The sequence below is a fragment of the Schistocerca cancellata genome, chromosome 1 (genome assembly GCF_023864275.1).
Source record: "Schistocerca cancellata isolate TAMUIC-IGC-003103 chromosome 1, iqSchCanc2.1, whole genome shotgun sequence".
NCBI classification, from domain to species: Eukaryota; Metazoa; Arthropoda; class Insecta; order Orthoptera; family Acrididae; genus Schistocerca; species Schistocerca cancellata.
Genome location: NC_064626.1, coordinates 938,766,887 through 938,787,481, shown reverse-complemented (window position 1 = coordinate 938,787,481; position 20,595 = coordinate 938,766,887). Strand labels below are relative to the sequence as shown.

Below are 20,595 nucleotides of genomic sequence, written 5' to 3'. Positions count from 1 at the left end.
GTTCCAAGCTACCTCTCGTCAGTCGTCTGCTAAAAAGCGCAAAGATTCTCACCGAAGCCGGGAAGCAGTGCGCTTCACGCACGGCCTCAATTTCCAGGAAATTACGCATACATAAATGCTGCTAGAAGTTTTTGCCCCAAGTGAACACAAAAAAGGCAGTGTGTGGACGCACGTGGCAGTAATCGCTCATCAATAAATAAATAAATTAATTATATCGATCGATGACACGTAAATGTGGATTTGTTTGTTAGATGCGTTTCCAAACAAGCTTATGCAAATATGCTTTTGTTAGTGATAAAACCAGACTTGACTCTCTCTGTATCAAACGAGACTTTCACTTATATTTTATTACTATATTAACAGTTTATATTATAACTAATAATCAGGTGTTTTCCAGTCATCGTAATGTTGAATGAAAGCATCTTAATGTAAAGTTGTAAACTATTTGAAATATGTATTGGAGTCAGTATGCACACGAAATAAAATGCAGTTATCAGATACACAACCCTTTAGCGACCAGATAAGAACGCTTACTAACCTTCCGTAACTTTGTTTACGTAATTTCCGTAGCTTTCACGTATGGGAAAGCATTTGGAGTGCGTGAACAGTAGCGTCCTCTAGCTGCCAGATTTTTGCCTCGATACCAAAATAAATTTTAAGTATTCTTCTAAGTTGCTACGGTACAAACTTTGAATTGTACTTTGAAGCTCGAAAATGATTTCAAGTACGTATGTCCTCACAGTATAACCGCTTTTGCGCGCTATAGCACTGCAGTGAATGACGTTGCAAAACCCTTATAGAATTACTGCTGTGAAGAATCATAAACGATTATATACGATGTTCCCTAATATAGATTTTGGCATCTTTTGGGCCCGTAACACCTTATTTCATAGTCATAGATTATGCAATGTAATAAAAATGAGTTACGCGTTAGAAGTACGTTTTTCGCGTTGAAACTAAAATAGAATGTGTGTACTCAGTAGCAAGCTATTGTGTCTGCACTTAGTATTGTAATAAAAAATTTGTGTTCTACTATAATTACAATATCAAATGAAACTGTAATGGCTCCAAATCAAACTAACATCAAAATTTTGTAGCTAGACAGCAATTAGACTGATCATCATCTTAGTAAACTTTCTTGTGGTCTACTGATGAACATACTCCAAATATTATTGTGTAATTACAGTTTGCCTCATATGTACTGATATGATACAGTGTGGCACACTATTTGGATCAGATTATTACTATTTAATGGTGCTTCAATTCTTTGTAGTTAAACAGCAGAACTTTTAGATTGTATAATTACACTGTTGTGATTCTCGCATTGTATAAAATGCTTTAAGTATCATCTAAGTTTCGTCAGTATACTCTTGAATTCAGTTGAGCTAATTGGGACCTTAAGTCGTTTGTCAAAAGGCACATGATCAAAATCTGTTCAAAACTGTTGTGGGCTTTTGCTAGCCTGATATTAGACCTATCAATTGCATATCCATCTCTTAAGTAATGTATTGGTGTTCTACATTGTAGGGCGAACATTGTCACTCTAAGTATGACATAATGGATATTATTCACATTAGTAAATTGGGAAATATTGTTCTCCCCTTAATTGATATATTTTCCACATCTCCCATTACCATTTCTCAACCCAGACCAATAAATGAAGACAAGTACACAGCTGCAAATATCTGGAGATGAACAACCTTGAATATTATGAAATGTTACTTAAAGCCAGTAAAGCCAACAATCTAGGTTGAACATTTGAACTCACTGGAAATAATTTGAAAATATTGGTTACATTTGTGGGGAATGGGGTTCCAGCAGTGTAACAACAGAATAGTGACTTAGTATAGAGATACTATTTCCACACTATTTATTAGTAAGCATATATACACAACAGGTGTAAGTGTTACTAACACACAGAGCATGCTAACTCCCACTACCTCGAGGGCAGCGATCTTCCTTTACAGAGTTGGAGATATTACGCTGCAACACACTGACACTTTCTCAAACACTACAGTGAGAATAGCATTCCATGAGATGAACTTCACTGTGGTCTCTTCACTAAGAAGAGTTGAGCCAATACTTTTAATGTGTATTCAATTCGTATTTGTTTGTATGTAGTGAAAGTTCTATCCAGTTTTGTCACTAATGCAGAAGAAATACGTTACTGACCTGCATAACTGACCTCCACACAGTTCATTATTTCTATCAAATAATTTTATGTATATTCGATGGATCTATTGCAGCTTTACTGCATGGTTAAATGGTGATGGCGTCCTCTTGGGTAAAATATTCTGGAGGTAAAATAGTTCCCCATTCGGATCTCCGGGTGGGGACTACTCAAGAGGACGTCGTTATCAGGAGAAAGAAAACTGGCGTTCTATGCATTGGAGTGTGAAATGTCAGATCCCTTAATCGGGCAGGTAGGTTAGAAAATTTAAAAAGGGAAATGGATAGGTTAAAGTTAGATATAATGGGAATTAGTGAAGTTCGGTGGAAGGAGGAATAAAACTTTTGGTCAGGTGAATACAGGTTTATAAATACAAAATTAAATAGGAGTAGGTTTAATAATGAATAGAAAAATAGGAGTGCGGGTAAGCTAATACAAACAGCAAAGTGAATGCATTATTCTGACCAAGATAGACACGAAGCCCACACCTACTACCATAGTACAAGTTTATATACCAACTAGCTCTGCAGATGACAAAGAAATTGAAGAAATGTATGATGAAATAAAAGAAATTATTCAGATAGTGAAGGGAGATGAAAATTTAATACTCATTGGTGACTGGAATTCGGTAGTAGGAAAAGGGAGAGAAGGAAACATAGTAGGTGAATATGGATTGGGGCTAAGAAATGAAAGAGGAAGCCGCCTGGTAGAATTTTGCACAGAGCACAATTTAGTCGTAGCTGACACTTGGTTCAAAAATCATAAAAGAAGGTTGTATACATGGAAGAAGCCTGGAGATACTGACAGGTTTCAGATAGATTATATAGTGGTAATACAGTAGAAGAAGAATGGGTAGCTTTGAGGGATGAAGTAGTGAAGGCAGCAGAGGATGAAGTAGGTAAAAAGACGAGGGCTAGTAGAAATCCTTGGGTAAGAGAAGAGGTATTGAATTTAATTGATGAAAGGAGAAAATATAAAAATGCAGTAAATGAAGCAGGCAAAAAGGAATACAAACGTCTCAAAAATGAGATTGACAAGAAGTGAAAAATGGCTAAGCAGGCATGGGTAGAGGACAAATGTAAGGATGTAGAGGCTTATCTCACTAGGGTAAGATAGATACTGCCTGCAGGAAAATTAAAGAGACTTTTGGAGAAAAGAGAACCACTTGCATGAATATCAAGAGCTCAGATGGAAACCCAGTTCTAAGCAAAGAAGGGAAAGCAGAAAGGTGGAAGGAGTATATAGAGGGTCTATACAAGGGCGATGTACTTCAGGGCAATATTATGGAAATGGAAGAAGATGTAGATTAAGTTGAAATGGGAGATATGATACTGCGTGAAGAGTTTGACAGAGCACTGAAAGACGTAAGTCGTAACAAGGCCCCGGGAGTAGACAATATTCCATTAGAACTACTGATAGCCTTGGGAGAGCCAGTCCTGTCAAAATTCTACCATCTGGTCAGCAAAATGTATGAGACAGGTGAAATACCCTCAGACTTCAAGAACAATATAATAATTCCAAACTTTGAGGTTCGCAGATGACATTGTAATGCTGTCAGAGACAGCAAAGGACTTGGAAGAGCAGTAGAACAGAATGTACAGTGTCTTGAAAGGAGGGTATAAGATGAACATCAACAAAAGCAGAATGATAATGGAATGTAGTCGAATTAAGTCGGGTGATGCGGAGGCAATTAGATTAGGAAATGAGACACTTAAGGTAGTAAAGGAGTTTTACTATTTGGGGAAGAAAATAACTGATGATGGTTGAAGTAGAGAGGATATAAAATGTAGACTGAAAATGGCAAGGAAAGCGTTTCTGAAAAAGAGAAATTTGTTAACAACGAGTATAGATTTAAGTGTCAGGAAATCATTTTTGAAAGTATTTGTATGGAGTGTAGCCATGTATGGAAGTGAAACATGGATGATAAATAGTTTGGACAAGAAGAGAATAGAAGCTTTCGAAATTGGTGCTACAGAAGAATGCTGAAGAATAGATGAGTAGATCACATAACTAATGAGGAGGTATTGAATAGAATTGGGGATAAGAGGAGTTTGTGGCACAACTTGACTAGAAGAAGGGATCATTTGGTAGGACATGTTCTGAGGCATCAAGGGATCACCAATTTAGTATTGGAGGTCAGCGTGGAGGGTAAAAATTGCAGAGGGAGACCTAGAGATGAATACACTAAGCAGATTCAGAAGGATGTAGTCTGCAGTACATACTGGGAGATGAAGCAGCTTGCACAGGATAGAGTAGCATGGAGAGCTGCATCAAACCAGTCTCAGGACTGAAGACCACAACAACAACGACATTGTAGTTTTACCTACTGCATAACGATATGCAGTAGTTATTCTGAGATTAAGAAGCTTGTACAGGATAGAGTAGCATGGAGAGCTTCATCAAACCAGTCTTCGGACTGAAAACCACGACAATTACAACAACAACAAAAATAAAAGGAAAATTCACTTCAGAAATCTATAAAATTACAGAGAGACAGAATGGCTGAGCAATACCAGTACTTACTTTCTGGAGGCAAAATTCCAGTACTGCCGATGTTGCAGCAGCAGCAATTTCATCCAGTACATCCATTATACGTTGCATGGATTTTGTGGGAAGTAACATAGCATAAAAGATTTTAAAGTGTATATAACTCTACATAATATCACATTCAGACCTACACATATAAATCTGATGAACTATATGCATTTCACTGCACGTTTTTGTATTGTAGGAATTAAGATCTGAATTAGTTCTGAAACTGTCAGTGTACTTTTTTATGTTAATCCACTTTTTTATGTATAGGGACATGGCAACAGTAGAATATTTAGCTGTTGAAATCATTGTCTTGAGAGCATTAGCCTTGAACTGTCAGTAATTATCCTGACTGATCATTTTTATATTGAAAATAGTTTTCTTGTTTGTCTTATTATTGATCCAAAAATGAGGATGGGAGACTAGAAGTAAGCCAAGTAGGACAATTCTGTTGCTATCTACTACAAATGATACTAATGAGAAGTAACAAAAAGCAAGCAGAACTGAGCTTTTTAGTGAAATAAGGGATGCGGGCTTTCCAGTCTATATTTTCATCAGTTTCCCCCTTTGGTGATAGCCACCCTCTCAATCTGTTCAGTTTGAATTCTAAGATCTAGGTTATGCCATGGGCTTGTTTTCCTGTGATGAATACAATTATACATATTCAGAAGTAAAGAAACTATTTGTAGCTAATCCAGACCTCAGGATGAGAGGGAAAAAGATCTTTGTTTCCCTTCAGCCTCATTGCAGTTCTCTCTCTCTCTCTCTCTCTCTCTCTCTCTCTCTCTCTCTCTCTCTCTCATCCAAGCATGTTAGTGATCTGCCCCTCCTTTTTACACACCCAAATGTATCCCTCTTCCTCCCTGAGGAAGGAACTAATAGTTCCAAAAGCTAGGAATAGTATTTTTCACTTTTAAAAGTGTCTGTCAGCTGTACTGGAAATTTGACTCCCAAAGGTAACTGGCAGCAATTATAAGGGGTATAAGTGGCAGTCAAAAAGTTTGTTTGACAGCCATACAACCAGAAATGTTATGCCAATCAGGGAAAATTGCCATGAGCATTTAGGAATAATCCAACCATAGCACCAGGTTGGAGATACCCATTTGGTAAAACACTCTGTCCTACTGTGTGAAACAGTCCCTAAATGTCTACTGTACATCCTTGTCTGACAAGAGTCATCGACACTTGAAGGCCCTTTTTGAGGGATTGAAGGTGTGGTAATCACCTGGGGAGAGATCAGAATAGTAGGGCAGGTGCTTGAGCATCTCCCACTTGAGTTGGCATAACTTCTGCATTACGACATTTGCAATATGGGAATGTGGCCAACACCGCATTTCAACAGAAAATTAATGAGAGTTCACTGTGTTGGATATTCTATAGCTAATTTTCTCCTGTTATTTGCCAGCATAGAAATTTCATGTTCCTCCAGTTTTATTATTGATATAGACAAGTGTGGAGAGCTGCCACAATATAGCCTTAGGACTGAAAATTGCAACAACAAACTTTTCTGAAGATTTGATCTCTGTTTCACAAGTATCAATGCCAATAAATTGATGATTTCTCTTTAAGGGGTTATGTCTGTGGGGGGTCTGAACTACTTGGCACAGCTGGAAGCCTGAGACGATTTTAACAAATAAGCTGTTTGTTCACTTTGGCAGTGCTTGTCCCGCACAACTCCAACACTTTCCCTACAAGTACTCTCATTTGCTTTTAATTTGTCCAATATAACCTGTATCCATGACATCAAGAACCTGAGAAAACTGTCAGTATTTAATGTGTCAGTGATGGCTGATGATTCAAATTAAACCACTGACAACAGTTACGTCACTTCCTTGTTACTTGGTTAATTAAATTCATTCAAATTGATCAGTGGTAATGATGAGAAATATTATCTCTTGTGTTTGAATAAGAGCACTATGAAAACTTTTGTAAAAATCCTAAACACACTAATATATATCTGTTTATTGTATTACAGACACACTGAAATGCATAAACAAAATTGGCTTTATTGGACTTGGGAACATGGGTGGACCAATGGCACGAAATCTTCTGAAAAAGGTATTTCATTTCATAATATTGTATTTAACATTTACTAATGACTTACCATTAGTTACTTATTTAGATTAAAGTACTGATACCATCTATTAATAAGTATAATGCTTGATCTCCTTATAGAATTATAAATTATTGTGCACCTTTTTGAATCATTACTTTGTGTTGAAGCTATTGTTAATTATTTCTGCCCTACATTTCCTCATGATTTCTTATAACAGAACAACTGTCTGTCTTCTTTCATCATATTTTGCAATATGTTCAGTGGTAAGTGGCTACCATCAGTTTGCTTGTAGTAATTAGGAAATAAAAAAGAAAACAATTTCTCGTATACAGGAATATTATAAAAAATACTATTTTCTCTGTGTTGTGATATCTGTATTGTACCGAATAGCTGAGAGGTTTATAGAGGATAGTATGCTTTACAAGCTGCCCCATAAGTAAAACAGCACTTTTAAGAAGGCAAAACCCATTTTTCTATGTATGAGGTTTGTAGGGGTGTCTGTATAAGAACAGCAAAGGAAATCATTAAACTCTTGCAAAAGGGATATGCTGGACATCTTGGAAACATTGAAGCCTCCATACCCTGCTGTCTCATAGAGATTTGAGTACCAAATTTTCTGGTCTGCCAGAACTGCATAATCACATGCACATAGAAAATCTACTTCTTTTCATTTGGGAGAGAAGTAGTACTTGACATTATTGTTGCTTCCTGCCCTACTTACCCTTGAGTAGAGTTAGCGAAGAGGAGTTGAATTCCTTTATCTTCATGAGCTGGTCCCCACCAAAGACATAGTGTGAATAAACTATTTTCATATGCAACACATTATGTCAACTAAAGAGTGATAGAAGAGAAAATCTACTCAGGGAACTGTCTATGCCTTATGAAGTAGGCCTCCTTAAGGAATAAAATAAATAAAAAATGTACACATCAAGTGGCAGCAGGAGAACACACATATAAAGATATTAAAATTTGCAAGCTTTTGGAGCCAGTGGCTCCTCCTTCTGGCAGAAGCGTTGAAGTGTTAGGAGAAGGGGTGAAGGAAATGACTGATGGGGTGTACGAAATGGGGAGGGTTCAGAAAAGTTGCCCTGAACCATGGGTCAGGGGAGACTTACTGGATGGGATGAGAAGAAAAGCCTTTCTTCTCATGCCGTCAGATAAGTGTGTGTGAGTGCAAATTGTGCAATCTAAGTAGCTAATTAAACCATGCTGCTGAGCGAATATATAAGATGTACATACCATAGGGATCCTACAGTATTCCAGCTCCTCTTCCTAAACAAAGGTATCTCAGAATTGCATTGGCATAAGCAGTCCTTCGAGACTAAATTATAGTCTCCCCTGGTGTGAACCTCCTGTTGGTTGTGTACTCCCACGTGTCTCCATTCCTATTACGATCTCTGCCTCTGCTTCTCCACTCTTAACATCCTTTTCTGTTCCTGGTAACCCAGTAAAACCACAATGCAGTGTTATAAAGCCACTAAATGAACCACATACATAATGGAAAGGATGTCAGTTATTGTGCTCCACCATTCAATATACTGATTGCCTCAAGTAGGGTGTATTTGATAGTATGTGAAACTGTCAACTATGGCATTAGTAACCATATGGATTCAGTGTTGACATGACTCTATGACATTGTGGAGAAGAGGTATTTTGTTTTAACAAATGTAAGGCATTAAGGATATCCCCAAAACGTTAACACACAAGTGATCAGAACTGGTTTGAAAAGCTTTTAAGGGTGTTGCATGGTAGGTTGTGCTGGAAATAATTTGATATGTTGCACTGTTTCCAAATTAATTGGCACTGAAATCAGCCAGTCAGGCCATTGCATTTTCAGATTCAAGTTGTCCACCAGACACAATTAGTGTCAATTGTTCTCATAGTATAGATGGTAGCATTCTAGCCGGCTCAGCCTTTGGCTCAGGTTCGATCCTTACTACCATCCCATGCCGAACTTTTGCGTCGCTCTCTTGTTCAATTTTAGGAAACCAAAGAAACAACATGTTTGGTGACACTGTCTCTGAAAAGACACTTGAATTTGCGAGCACAATGGCCTGGCCATCTAACTTCAATGCTAAAAAACTCAGAAATGATGCAACATATTGAAGTTTTTTCTTAACGATTATTTTTCAGCACAACCTACCTTGCAACACCATTACAAGCTTTTCAGACTGTTTCTGACCACCCTGTATGTAATCCCCTTCCCCAGATACACACACTTAACTGTGCTGTTCAGTTTCAGTTGTCGAATACAGCAGAGGCCTGCACTCATGACAAGACTTTCATGCCATAGATTTTGTCATCTTGAGGGACAAGAATACTCATATACACTGTTGGAAAAGATACATTACTCTCAAGGATTGCATTCCGTGGTACCAGGGTATAATATGTGCATACTGAGGGGCTATACAGTTAGTGACATATTTGTTGGGATCATCAATGATAAGATGGCAATCAGAAGGCCTGTCTGTGTTCCCTCTGTTTTTATTTTGCAGGCAGTACCTATGTTGAGTTTAGAGGTGAACAGTGTTTGCAACATTCATTCTGGGGTACAAACATGTCCCACTAATGAGTACACACTCCTGCTGAACAACTTCAGCCATTTGGATGGGGCCTCACTATGGGCCTTTGGGAAGCTGGATGGATGGAACAATTGGTTGCTGTGCATGTCAAGCACAACATATTGTTGATATGGTTATTCTAGAAGGAAACATTCCACGTAGGAAAAATATACCTAAAAACAAAGATGATGTGACTTACCAAATGAAAGTGCTGGCAGGTCGACAGACACACAAACGAACACAAACATACACACAAAATTCAAGCTTTCGCAACAAACTGTTGCCTCATCAGGAATTACCCTCTCCCTTAAAACCCACATCCTTTCGTCTTTCCCTCTCCTTCCCTCTTTCCTGATGAGGCAACAGTTTGTTGCGAAAGCTTGAATTTTGTGTGAATGTTTGTGTTCGTTTGTGTGTCTGTCGACCTGCCAGCACTTTCATTTGGTAGGTCACATCATCTTTTTTTTTTTAGGGATACAACATATTGTTGGTGTGTTGCTACTTTCAGCAGTGTTTTGAAAAACATTCCCGCACCCCTAGTCCAGATCCTGAATGCTCACACAGTACAGGCACACATCAAAATTGACACAATGGTGGCTGACCCAACATAATCCACAGACAAAATTCAGGCAAATACTGCACCTGCTGTGTCATCAGGGACCATTGAAAGTCATCTGCTTGCAGCAGGATTATTTATTTATTTATTTATTTATTTTATTTTGATCCAACATCAACTGATTACAAAAAAAAGGTTTTTTTTTTGTTCCAGTCTTCTGGATAAGTCAGAGTCTTACTTACTAGGGTTACATATTATTGGCTGGCACTTTTATCTACACAACTTTTTCTAAATTTAGTTGAGAGAACAGAGTTACATATATGGACTATACATAAAAAATTGTTATTGCCATACTTAGAGTAAGGAATCTACAGTTTGTAACACAGTATTCATATCTGACATTCAAATATTTACAGTCTGTGACACAGTCTAAGATCTGAGATTACATATATTTTTGGATAAATGGTCTTCCATCATACGAGTGTACTAAATCTAGAAACTCATCTATTGAATATACAGGATTGTTTAGGAGCCATAATTTTAATTTCATTTTTAGTTTTGTAATGGGCAATTTGGAGATACTAGGATGGAAGCAATTCAGTAGTTTTATGCTTGCATACTGAGGGCTTTTCTCATAAAGTGTTGTTCTATGAGAGATGATGTGGGGTCTCTCTCTACCTCTAGTGTTGTGATCGTGTATTTCTTTATTAAGTGTTTTGTTACTGTTTACTGCCATAATGATTATCTTCACCACATACAGGTTATGAACAGTTAGTATTTTAAATTCTTTAAACAAATTTCTGCAGGACTCCCTGGCACATTTCTTTCCCATAATTCTAAGTGCCTTCTTTTGTAAGGTAAATACATTTTTCATATTACCTTTACTGCTGGATCCCCATACCTCTATCCCATAACTTAGATGGGATTCAAATAGTGCAAAATATATTTGCCTCAGAGTGGTAATGTTACAAAAAGGTGTCAGTTTTCGTAGGACATATATGGTAGTACATAGCTTTTTGCAAATATCATTCACATGATCAGACCAGTTTAACTCTGCATCTAGTGTCAGGCCAAGAAATACGGTCGAGTATTGTTTTTAATGTATTCGTCAACCATTAAGATTTGGTTTTCATGAGTTTTTTGCCTCCCAAGATCAAATTCAATACAGACAGATTTATTTGTGTTTAATTTTAGTTTGTTTTCATTAAAATACTGCAGAATTAAGCCTGCTGCAGTATTGGATTCCACTTCGAGCTGTGAATAGCTTGGATTGCTGCATATTAACATGGTATCATCTGCATATAAGATAGCTGTTGCATGGTTTGTTACGGACTGAATATCATTTACATAGATAATAACAAGAAGTGGTCCTAATATTGACCCCTGTGGAATACCAAAATTTATGTCAGTGGTGTTTGATTTGTATGCTCCCTCTGTAGTGCTAATAGAAACAAACTGCTTCCTATTTGTCAAGTAGGACCTCATCAGATTATGGGCTGTGCCTCGAATGCCATAGCTCCACAGTTTGTCCAGCAATATGGTCGTATCAACACAGTCAAAAGCTTTTTATAAGTCTAGAAAGATGCCACATACATGTTCTTTATCTATCTATTGCTTGAGTGACATCTTCGATTAAGTTGGATGCTGCTGTAATGGTGGATGACCCCTTGACAAACCCATACTGCCCCTGAGAAATCACTTTTTCGCATACCAGAAAGTTCCAGATTCTTATGTATATTACTTTTTCAAAGATTTTGGATATTATTGGAAGAACAGAAATGGGTCGAAAGTTTTCTACTAAAATTCTGTTTCCTTTTTTGAAAATAGGCACAACTCCGGCAATTTTCAACTCATCTGGAAATAGACCATCTTCCATATGAGAATTGATAACTGTTGATAAAGGTGATGCAATTTTATGTATACATTTCTTAAGAGTGTCCAGACTAAGACCATCATATCCTTCTGCATGGGAATTCTTTAAGCTACTCACTATTTTAATTATTTCTTCTTTACTTGTTGTCATCAAAAATATACTTCCTGACACTGGTGTTCCTCTGAATTTGTATTTATGATTTTTAAGCTGATTGGTTATGCTGGAGCCAACAGGAGCAAAGTAGTTGTTAAATAGATCTGCTATCTTATTCTGATCAGTTTCTATTGTGCCGTTTATCAGCAAGTGATTTTCAGTTGTAAGGTTCCCAGATTTACCTATTTCTCTATTTACTAGTGACCATGATGTTTTGGAGATATTATTTGAGTTCTGAATGACACTTTCAAAATGTTTCTGTTTTTCTGAAATTAGGAGGTCTACATAGTATTTATGATACTTTTTGAGCTCTTCTTTTAATTTTTTATTGCTCAAGTCATTTAACATAGCATACTCATACCATCTTAGTTTTTCTCTAGCCTCAGTGACTGAACTTGATATCCAGTTTCGGGTTACAGCATGTGACTGAATTCTCTTTTTTATTAATGGGCAGGCTTGGTTAAGAATGTAGAATAGTTCACTTGCGAATTTGCCATAACTATGAAGTGTCATTAGAACACTGTTCCAATCCACATTCCTTAGCATATTATTCAACTGAGTTATATTTTGGTCTGTATTCATCCTAATATATCTATAGCAACTGTGTGTAGGAACCTTTTTTATGTGCACACTTAGTTCTACTGCATGGTGGTCTGACAAAGCACTTATAATAACAGAAGATGTAAGATCGTAAAGCTGAATACCAGTGATTATGTTATCTATTGCAGACTGGTGTGTTTCAGTCTCCCTGGTTGCAGTGTTTATCAGGTATCTTACATTATATTCAAGCAGAGTATTCTTGAATAGCCTAGTGTGTAACTTATCTGCTAATACATTTATGTTGAAATCTCCTATAATTATTAACTTGTTCAGGTGTGATATAAAAACATTCTCTATCATGTCACAACACGTTGTTAAGAAAACTTCGAAGTTTCCACCTGGCGGTCTGTATAAACATATAACATAAATTTCATCATTTGGTATCTTTATACATGCTGCACATAATTAAATTGTTCCTTCTAATGAATATTTACTTACATTTACAGAATTAAAATCAAATGTGCTCTTTACATACATTGATACATCCCCACCTCTGTTAGTAGATCTGCAAAACTTATTAACTAGTACCATGTACCATGTTTAGAGGTTTAAAAAGTTCTAATTTGGCATCAGATAGCCAGTGTTCACTAATACCAAGCACATCAGGCATAGTTTCATTTACAAACACGTCTAATTGTTCATATTTCTTGCTCAAGCCCTGCATGTTCTGGTGAATTATTTTAAAGTTGTAAATACCTTGTTGTAGATTTCTCTGCTTTACTGACTTAAATAAGGTCAAATCTCTGTCCCATTTGCAGCTGGCTAGGCTACCATACCATTGACACTATGACACAGGCCATGCGTGGTTACTCTGATGTCATGACAGAGGTGACTGGTGAGTCTAATACCACTCTCTTGGCTTCGGTGATCAGAGTAGTGTTTGTCTGTAAGCAAGTGATGAATTTATCAATGTATGGTGTAGCGTTGATGAGCTGGCTATTCCAGAGTGCATTCACTCATGACAATTGGATCCCACCTCATGCTGTGTGTGCATTTGTTGTTTGATAGTATTTCACATAGTTTTGCTGTTGTCTGCATATATAGTTTGCAAGCACCTTTGTGGTGTGTGACTAAGTGTACTTCCGGTACCATCATTATTTCACCACTTCCCTGTTTCATTCAAGGATGATGTATGGGAACAATGATTTTCAATAAACCTTCGTATAAGCTTTGATTTCTCTGATTTTCACATTCTTGCTATTTTGTGAGACATGTGGGAGGAAATAATATCTTCCTCAATTATTATTGGAATGTACTCTCTCAGAATTTCAGTAGCATACCTCTCCGTGATACATAACACCTCTCTTGTAGTGGCCCCCTCTCTATTTTGTTGAGCATCTCCATAACACTCTCGCACTTACTTAATGGCCCATAATGAAGCATGCCACTCTATGTTGGAACTCGTCTCCCTTCTCCCTCTCTACCCCTCACCCAACTCTCCCTCTCTCCCCCTTTGCCCCTCTCCCCCCACCCCCCACCCTCCACCCTCTCTCCCCCTTTGCCCCCACCCTCCACCCTCTCTCCCCCTTTGCCCCCACCCTCCACCCTCTCTCCCCCTTTGCCCCTCTCCCCCACCCTCCCCCTCTGCCTCTCTCCCCCACCCTCCCCCTCTGCCTCTCTCCCCCACCCTGCCCCTCTCCCCCCACCCTCCCCCTCTCCCCCACCCTCCCCCCTCTCCCCCACCTCCCACCTCCGCCACCTCCCCCACCCTCCCCCTCTCCCCCACCCTCCCCATCTCCCCCTCTCCCCCACCCTCCCCCTCTCCCCCTCTCCTCCCTCTCCCCCTCTCCTCCCTCTCTCCCTCTCCTCCCTCTCCTTCCCCTTTCCCCACTCTCTGCCCCTCCCCGACCCTCCCTGCCCCTCTCTGCCCTAAGCCCCTCCTCGCCCTCTGCCCCCCCTCCAGGCTCAGTGGCACCCCCTTTGGCCCCTGCCGCCTTTTTGTTTTTGGCAGCAGCGGAAATAGGCCTACTGCAGTCTTGTCAGAACAGGCTAGACAGCAAAAGAAGTTATCTGGACTGGCCCATAAGATTTGCAGCATTTTTGCTGAGGCTGAAAAAGAATTACTGCACAAATTCCACTCTATTAATAGGCTGAACCATTTTGTTTTGGCTCCTCAAACAGTTTCTTACTGTACTTTGGCAGAAGGATTCCAATTTGTGTGAGGACTGCAGAAATGTACCTGCAAACAAACAAAACAATGAATTTTTAAAGTATATTTTAAAGTGATGATTAAAACATTATATAAAATGACAATTTTATTTTCTCCTTACTGGATAAATTTCTATTGGTGCTGATGTGTGTCATTCAGTTTTTATGTACTGGTGCAGAGACTGTTTCAACAGAGCAGCACAAAGCAGTAATATGTAGCTAAACAATGAGGAGGAGAGAAGAATGTGTAATAAACCTACAGGTACCCCTACCTTTCATCGTCCTCTGTGCTCCAGATTGGTACACTTCACTGCCTGCATAAGTAACTAACTCTTTGCACCGGCATGCCACAGAAGTTACTTCATGCACTGAGCTAAGGCTCGCTAGCTGCGGATGTGGGGACCAACATCAGAGGCAATGCAGTCAGCCTCTGGCTGCACGTGCCAACTTGAAACTAGCTCCGCCAGTCCTGGTGACGTCTATGCATGTCTATCTCAAGACCGATGTGAATCTCCCAGGATCAATCTACACAGTGCTGTTTATTGTTAGTTATCATGCAGCTGTTGCCATTTGGACATGTTGTTGGGCTGCATACTTTGAATTGCCTCTGAGTGTAGTTCCGTGTTATTGTAAGTTGTACTGCCTTGTGCTGTATCAAATAAACAAAACCAGAAGCCAGTGTCTGTCTGCATTGTATGCCACATATTGTGTAAAGACTTTCAAAATATATTACAAACAAGAGTGATGGAATGTTGAAACAGTTTATCCTGTATGCTACAGTGATTTCGGTGAATGAAGTATATCAGTGACTAGACATCTGATATGCTGTGGTATGTTTATTATCCATAATGACAGAAACTGTATTTTACAGTTCAGTGTGTGTCAGGATTTTAAATACAAATAATTGTCATAACAGGGTTTTTAGTGTTGCTGTGGAGACTATTTCCGTCTGCAGCTCGCGGTCGTGCGGTAGCGTTCTCGCTTCCCACGCCCGGGTTCCCGGGTTTGATTCCTGGCAGGGTCAGGGATTTTCTCTGCCTCGTGATGACTGGGTGTTGTGTGATGTCCTTAGGTTAGTTAGGTTTAAGTAGTTCTAAGTTCTAGGGGACTGATGACCATAGATGTTAAGTCCCATAGTGCTCAGAGCCATTTGAACCATTTAGACTATTTCAAAAGAGCAATGTCATTTAGGATTACTGTGTAGTAAAAAGATGTACATAATGTTCTCTAGTAATGACTGCCTGAAAAAGGACTACACCAAGAAACAAAGTATAATAAAAAGAGATTACATACATATGTGCATGGATTACTCAATTATTTCAGGTGAATGAATAGCTATAGTGTTGTATTGTATATATAAACATTTGAGCCTTTGTCAGAATGCATTGTTTAATGTACAAAATTATGAGAATTGACAGTCAGTATTTATTTGCAGGAGGCAAAATACCAGTACTGCTGATAGGCATATAATTACAAAAAACACAACACTATCCTAGCTCTTGGAATCAGCAGTTTATTTCTAAGGGAAGTGAGAGGAATTACTTTGGGAAGGTTATAGAGGGAGGGTAGGTTATTGATTTACAGAATGTAAAAAACCCTTTTGGCCAGCATCCACAGTGTAAGGTTATGATACTGTACGTGGTCTCTCTTCAAAGAGTAGTCAGGTGCATTTTCCCTGCAATTTCAGCAGATATTTGCAGTTTTGTTATTGCAACATATAGCTGGACTAAGCCCAAACAATTACTGCTAGTCTTGTCTTTCATGTGACGCCCAGTGTCAATGGAAAGCTGCAAACTGTTCCCCATTACAAACAAAATAATTTTTAAAGTGGAATCTTATGTGTGCATTTGATGGAGTGGTTCCAGTTTAGTCTAGTGTGATATTCATTTTATCTGTATGTATTGACAAGAACAGTAAAACATGAAGATTAACAAGTACTCCAGCAGCAAGAGCACTGTCTTGGCCTGCACTGATTGCTGTTGCCATGCAGAAGCTCTGCTCAGTTGCTCACCGAGCACTGATTATTCTTTGTGTTTTACTGATCCTATTAATACATATTGATAAAATATCTGTCTATTGTGTGTAGTTGGGCATGGCTGACCACTCCGAGCTGCTGGTCAAGAGCTTTGAGCGGGCATGGCAGCACTGACAAAAGTGAGCATCAGGCCAATGTAGCCAGTGCAATTCTCAGAAGATTAATGTCTGCAGAATGACCTCATTGCCACTAATATACATATTGTATAAGAACCACAAAGACAAGATAAGAGAAATTGAGACTCATACACAGGCATATAGTTAGTAATTTTTCCCTCACTCATTTTACAAGTGGCACAGGAAACGGAATGAGGCTCTAATGAACTTGAGGATGCCATTACTGTTCACTGCCTATAAGCACAATTATTATATCTTACAGTCTGTTTTTTTTTTCCTTGCAAAATTGCCTTTGCTTACTGAATAACATTTGCACATTACCAATTTGTATTATGTAGGAAGTACAGTAATTGTGTGCTCTTCGAAAGTTTTCTATGACATTGTTACACATTAAGCACCAGGCAGGAAGGCTATTATGAATACAATTATGTTTAACTATGGATGTGCTCTTGAAGGTAATGAGACTTTAACTATTGTTTTGATGCTTAAATAAAATGCGCTGCCAAAACATCTATTCACTGAAAGGCTGACACTTCGAGCTACCACAGGTTGGTAATTTATATTTTGCCTATGTGCTTGTACACAATTTCAGTCATTTAACAATTTACTCTATGTGTAACTGGCAGTAAACATTTTACTGCAATTAACTTTAAAATAACGATCTCCCAAGTGTAATAGTGTATCTCTTTTTAGAAGTTCATTTGTTCCATCATAACAATCAGCATTAATTTATTTCATAGTTACCAGTTTCCTTTCTTTCCCCATCAGTATTATGTTGTATTTACAATTACTCGTGGTGAATAATGTACCGTAAATGACCAACGTTTTGTCAAAAAGAACTGTATCTGCATTCTTGTGTATTTGGTTATCTAACAAACAACTTTATTCAACACAGGGGAAAAAATTGTCAGTCTTTGATGTACAACCAGAAGTTGTAAATACCATTGCACAAGAAGGTGCCACAGCCTGCAGCTGCCCTGAGGAAGTAGCAGCACAGTCGGACTGCATCGTCACTATGCTGCCTCATGGTGCTAGTGTGCGAGATACGTATAATGGAGAGAGAGGAATCTTTAAGTAAGATGGTCCATATGTACGAGAATTGTAAGATGCTTATGTGCATGGACAATATACTCGCTAGAAATAATGAATATGACGGTCATAAAAGATGAAAATCCAATAAAAATAGAAACATAATTATTTTTCATTATTAAGGAGAGCTTTCAGGGATGTAGAACAAGTCAAATTATGCATTGACTGACGGATATAGGCCCTACAGCTTACTTGTACAATGTATACTAACATACTAAGCATGTAGCTATGTAAACTTTCCCAGCATAATAATTGGTTGTATTTATGTCTAGTCTCCAGCCGGAACATACCGTCATCTGGACAAAATATTTTGCCAGTCCACCTGGCCACCATTTTCAGGTGAGTAAGTGACCGCACTATCTCTCTGGAACTGAAATCAAATACACTGCAGCGGCAGCACCACATGTGCATGAACATTGATGCCAACACATGGTGACAAAGCTTAGCTGTTTCTTCATCCAATTTTTCACCAATTAACTGCAAAGAATCTTCAAGAAGAACTCTGGTAAACTAAGACACAACATCAAAACAAATGACCAAATCCATGGGACTGAGACACAAAGACTTCAAACGCTGAATAAAAACCAGAGAATTGGAAATATCGTGTTCACATATTCCAGCATTGGGACAGAATGGACACTAAGTACTTGGCTAAATTGTAAGTAGGAGCGCCGAAATTGCTAACAATAGGCCAAAGAGGAACTCCTTGCTTGTGTACCTTAGGCAAACCATATAATCTTAGTGGGACTGCAGCACCAGGTCAAAGTTTTTTAAGAACATTGTCAAACAAAGTCATCTTCAAAAGTGATAGCATCTTGCATTTTATATGTTCAGTTGGATCGTTCTGCAATCTTTGACATGCTGAGTCTGCGAGCAAAAGATCCATTTTACCCACATAATCATCCCACGAAAGAAGAACCATTGCATTGCCCTTGTCCTCTGGAAAAATTATTAAATCCTGGCTTCCTCTGATGGACCAGATCACAGCTCTTTCAAGTGAGGATATGTTATGTTGCAGGGTGACACCCAATGCTTGTTCAACAGTGGAAATGAATTCTGTAATGGGAACATTCCTGGGCGTAGGGGCAATATTAAATCCCTTTTCCAATACTGCCTGCATAGCATCGTCCAGTTGTTTGGTTGTGAGATTGATCACAGCATGTCGATAGGTGTCATCATCCATTTTTGTAGACTAAGAAAAAAGCCATTGAAACTTCAAATATTGCTACTGATGGTGTTTGCATGGGCCCAGCCTAATATTGCCCAGGACAAAATGTCAAGCCAATCCCAGGATGCACCATTGAACAAGCATTGTCCAGATTTCCCGACAATCTAACTGATGAGGTTAGGCAAGATTTATTTTATACGTTGTTTCGGGTGCCACCCCCGTGACGTGACGTCTTGCTTCAATGAGCCATGATCCGGTCCATCAGAGAAGACCAGGGTAGTAATTCTTCCAGTGGACAAGGGCAATGCAATGATTCTTCTCTCATGGGACAATTATGTGGGTAAAATGGATCTTTTACTTGCAGGCTCGGCATACTGAAGATTGCAGAATGATCCAATTGAACATATAAAATGCAATACACTATCACTTTTGAAGATGACTTTATTTGATGATGTTCTTAAAAAACTTTGACCTGGTGCTGCAGTCCTGCCGAGATTATACAGTTTGCCTAAGGAACACAAGCAAGGAGTTCCTCTTTGACCTATTGTTAGCAATTTCGGCGCTCCTACTTACAATTTAGCCAAGTACTTAGCGTCCATTCTCAATCCCCAAGTCAGAAAATTTGAACACCATATTTCCAATTCTCTGGTTTTTATTCACTGTTTGAAGTCCTTGTGTCTCAGTCCAATGGATTTGGTCATTTGTTTTCATGTTGTGTCTTCATTTGCCAGAGTTTCTCCTGAAGATTCTTTGCAGTTAATTGGTGAAAAATTGGACAAAGAAACAACTAAGCTTTGTCGCCATGTGTTGACATTGATGGATTTTTTATTCAATGACAAATACTTTGAACAAACTGACAGAATGGCTATGGAGAGTCCATTATCACCCATAGTCATCAATTTGTTTATGGAAGATTTTGAGGACGTGGCACTGAAGACAGCATTCCTGAAACCAACTTGTTTCTGGAGATACATCGATGATACCTTTAAGGCATGGCCACACAGGAAGGATGCTCTGGATCATTTCCTAGATCATTTTAATTGTCTGCATCCCAGTGTTAAGTTCACAATGGAAGTTGACAAAGATGGAAAATTTCTGTTTTTAGGTGTCTTGGTCTGCAAGAGGGATGATGGGACATTAGGACATAGTGTTTATCATAAGCCTATGCATACAGACTGATATCTTCATGCATCAAGTTGTCATCCATTGTAGCAACACAACAGGGTCCTACATACATTGGTAAAAAGAGCTTAAACCATCTCAGATGCAGATAGTTTGACTCAAGAACTGGATCAGGTAAAAGCTGTGTTCAAGCAGAATGGTAATACTGACAATCAGATCCATCATACTCTACAGATTGGACCTTCGCAGGAACCAACAGAAGATACAAGCAAATTGGTGGCATTCCTACCTTATGCGGGGGCATATCTTCAAAAATAGGAAGAATTTTAAAGAAATTTGATATTAATAGTGTATTCTGTCTGCCAACTAAGACCTGAGCTCTGCTGGGCTCATTGAAGGATGATTAGGGTTTGAGA

General features: G+C 38.6%; 1 protein-coding gene across 1 annotated transcript in view; it reads left to right on the top strand.

The window, feature by feature from the left end:
- Nucleotides 1–540: 540 nt before the first annotated feature.
- LOC126191510 (3-hydroxyisobutyrate dehydrogenase, mitochondrial) overlaps nucleotides 541–20,595 on the top strand; it is a 76,281-nt gene continuing 56,226 nt past the window's right edge. Inside the window, exons 1-3 of the mRNA XM_049932408.1 lie at nucleotides 541–724; nucleotides 6,678–6,760; nucleotides 17,696–17,874. Coding sequence (XP_049788365.1) covers nucleotides 715–724; nucleotides 6,678–6,760; nucleotides 17,696–17,874 — 272 coding nt within the window. The 5' untranslated portion in view covers nucleotides 541–714. The remainder of the gene's footprint in view (nucleotides 725–6,677; nucleotides 6,761–17,695; nucleotides 17,875–20,595) is intronic.